This window comes from Coturnix japonica, unplaced genomic scaffold, assembly GCF_054131305.1.
Source record: "Coturnix japonica strain WE unplaced genomic scaffold, WE-NBRP24 Scf050, whole genome shotgun sequence".
Lineage (NCBI taxonomy): Eukaryota > Metazoa > Chordata > Aves > Galliformes > Phasianidae > Coturnix > Coturnix japonica.
In genome coordinates, this window is record NW_028188953.1 from 1,337,269 (window position 1) to 1,339,768 (window position 2,500).

The window sequence follows — 2,500 nt, forward strand, 5'->3', positions numbered from 1 at the left end:
CACGACTTTTTGCATCCATAAAGGGAAACTGATAATGATCAGCGATGAGATTTTGCATCTCAAAGCATCACTGGTGGTGGATGGGTCTCCTTCCATCCCCCTAAATTAATTAGAGAGCATTGTAAGGCTCTCTATATGCAAACGTTGATTGGCCTGTTAATTTATTGCTTGCATTGAGTCTATGGAGGGTAATCACAGCGTGATTTGGGTTCAGCTGGACTGGAGATGGGGATGAAGGTTGGGATCGTATCTTGATGGTTGCTGGATGGAGTTGTGTTGGGTTACAAAGAGAACGATGGCTCGTGAGCTGTGGTGTTGGGTTATACAAAGGGAACGATGATTTGAGGTCTATTGCGTTGAGATACAAAAGGAATGAGGACGTGGGAGCTGTGGCGTTGAGTTGGGAGCCGTGGTGTTGAGTTGGGAGCCATGGTGTTGGACTATGAGGAGAGAAATTGACCCAGGAAAATGATTTATCTCCCAAAGTCTGTAAGGGAAGGAGGACCCTGATGAAGGGTGATGAGTTTCTACACGGCCAAAGGGAGGTGGAGTGACCTCTCTATAGGGAGACGGAGGCGCATCAGAAACAAGAGAGTAGAAGATGGTGATTTTATTCCATCTGAGCCATTTTCTGCAGCGCTTTGTGCACAAACTGGGGCTCACTGCATTGCACCTGGGCAGTGTGAGGTCACAAAACCCACCTGAAGTTGGTTCTCCTTCAGGAATCCCCCTTTAACCTAATAACCAGGTGGTTATTAGGGTCCCGTATGAGGACAACAGACTTTTCCATCTCTTTTTTTCCCCAATTATTTTTCTTCAACACCTTTCCTACCAACATTCTGAGGCTGAATCTTCTTAGAAAGAGACTGACACCACCACAAATACATTCCAACCCTAAACCCAGCCAGATTAGCCCAAACCCAACGAGCTCAGAGCTCTCCCTTTTCCATCAAGCCCTCCAGGTTAAGGTTGAGATTTCGGGTCTCGCTATCATCATGGATGTTGCTCGCCGCCCTCACAGCAGCCTTCATAGAGGTATCAATCCATGCATGAGGCTGGGCAGTGTGTTCACCTGCAAAATGAACCCTCCCCTCGTGCTCGAAGAGAGCCTGGGAGTAATCAGTGAACTGATAAGGCGTGAAGGCAGCGAAGGCTCCCAGGGAATGCCTGTCCAGCTGCCACTTCTGTATCACGTAGCGGTCGCAGGTGTATTGCAGGTAACTCTTGCTCACCTGGTGGATATCCGACAGGTCTTGAAGGACCACGTCCAAGTATTTCTCGTCCTCTAAAGGCATGAGGAACTCAGCGTCATCGTTCCAGGTGTAGGAAGCCAAGATGACCCCGATCCCGCTGGAGAAGTTGTGGCTGGGGTAGTAAATGAACCTGGAAGGGCGGTCGGTGATGGATTGCCCTCCTTGAATGCCATCCTTCTCCCAGAACCTCTCCGTGCAAGCCAAGGCGATTTTGGATGCGCTGGCGTAATGGATGGAGCGAAGAGCCTCGTTTTTGGTTGGGGAAAGAGGTGGGAAGAATTGGATGTGCCTGGTAGCTTTGGCTGAGGAGGTAACCAGGACGTAATCCGCTGTGGCTATGCTTGGGGCGAGGGTATCCGGAGCGCGATAGAACACCCGGACCTTCCCTCCCTTGGTCATGATTTTTTCCACCGTACAATTGAATTTGATGACACCTGGAAGGGCTTTATGGAAGGCTTTGGGGAGCTGGTCGAAACCTCCAGTGATTTCATCGAAGCTGGAAGAGAAAGAGACAAAAAAAGGGTTGGGTTTTGGTGAAGGTAGAACTTCTCCCAAGGATTTGAATGGTAATGGCTTCCATCCCCATGAGGGATGGCTTCTATCCCCATAAGGGATGGCTTCTATCCCCATAAAGGATGGCTTCTCTCCCTATGAGGGTTGGCTTCTCTCCCTATGAGGGTTGGCTTCTCTCCCCATAAGGGATGGCCTCTTACCTCTCCTCATCAGAGAAGATATCAAAGTCCCACAGCGAGGCGAGGAAGGACAGATAAAACCCCGAGTCCTCGTTCAGCAGATCTCCGATCATCTGCACGGCTCCTCGGCTCAGGTTTCCAACTTTAATCAGATATTCCTATGGGAATCAAGGAGAAGTCAGGGCCTGGAGTTGTTATCTCAATGTATCCGTTAATCCTCAGATAAAATTAATGCCCTGGTCTGCTCGGAGCTTTTGGGATTCAGCTGTAGCCCCTTATGGGTCAGCGTCTCTTTCAGTTGAGGTGGACAGACCTCAAAATGAGCAGATTGGGGATTTCTGACCTAATTTTCCCCCTCCCCACCAGCTGGATCGGAATCACCCTTTACCTTGGTAGAGAAGGAGTCATGTTTAGCCAGGTACTCCTTGCAGTTCATGGTCTGGAACTGCTTGAAAGCCTGCAGAGGAAATATTGGTTGGGTCAAGGAGGCAAAAGAAAAAGTGCATTTCACAAAGAAATTATGTTGGCTTGATGACCCCATACCAACTGGTTTGG

At 49.2% G+C, this 2,500-nt stretch overlaps 1 protein-coding gene across 1 annotated transcript in view; it reads right to left on the reverse strand.

The window, feature by feature from the left end:
* Positions 1–595: 595 nt before the first annotated feature.
* The window catches only part of IL4I1 (interleukin 4 induced 1), a 7,762-nt gene continuing 5,857 nt past the window's right edge, over positions 596–2,500 (reverse strand). Inside the window, exons 5-7 of the mRNA XM_085532801.1 lie at positions 2,334–2,402; positions 1,967–2,103; positions 596–1,749 (exon numbers count right to left, since the gene is read on the reverse strand). Coding sequence (XP_085388927.1) covers positions 930–1,749; positions 1,967–2,103; positions 2,334–2,402 — 1,026 coding nt within the window. The 3' untranslated portion in view covers positions 596–929. The remainder of the gene's footprint in view (positions 1,750–1,966; positions 2,104–2,333; positions 2,403–2,500) is intronic.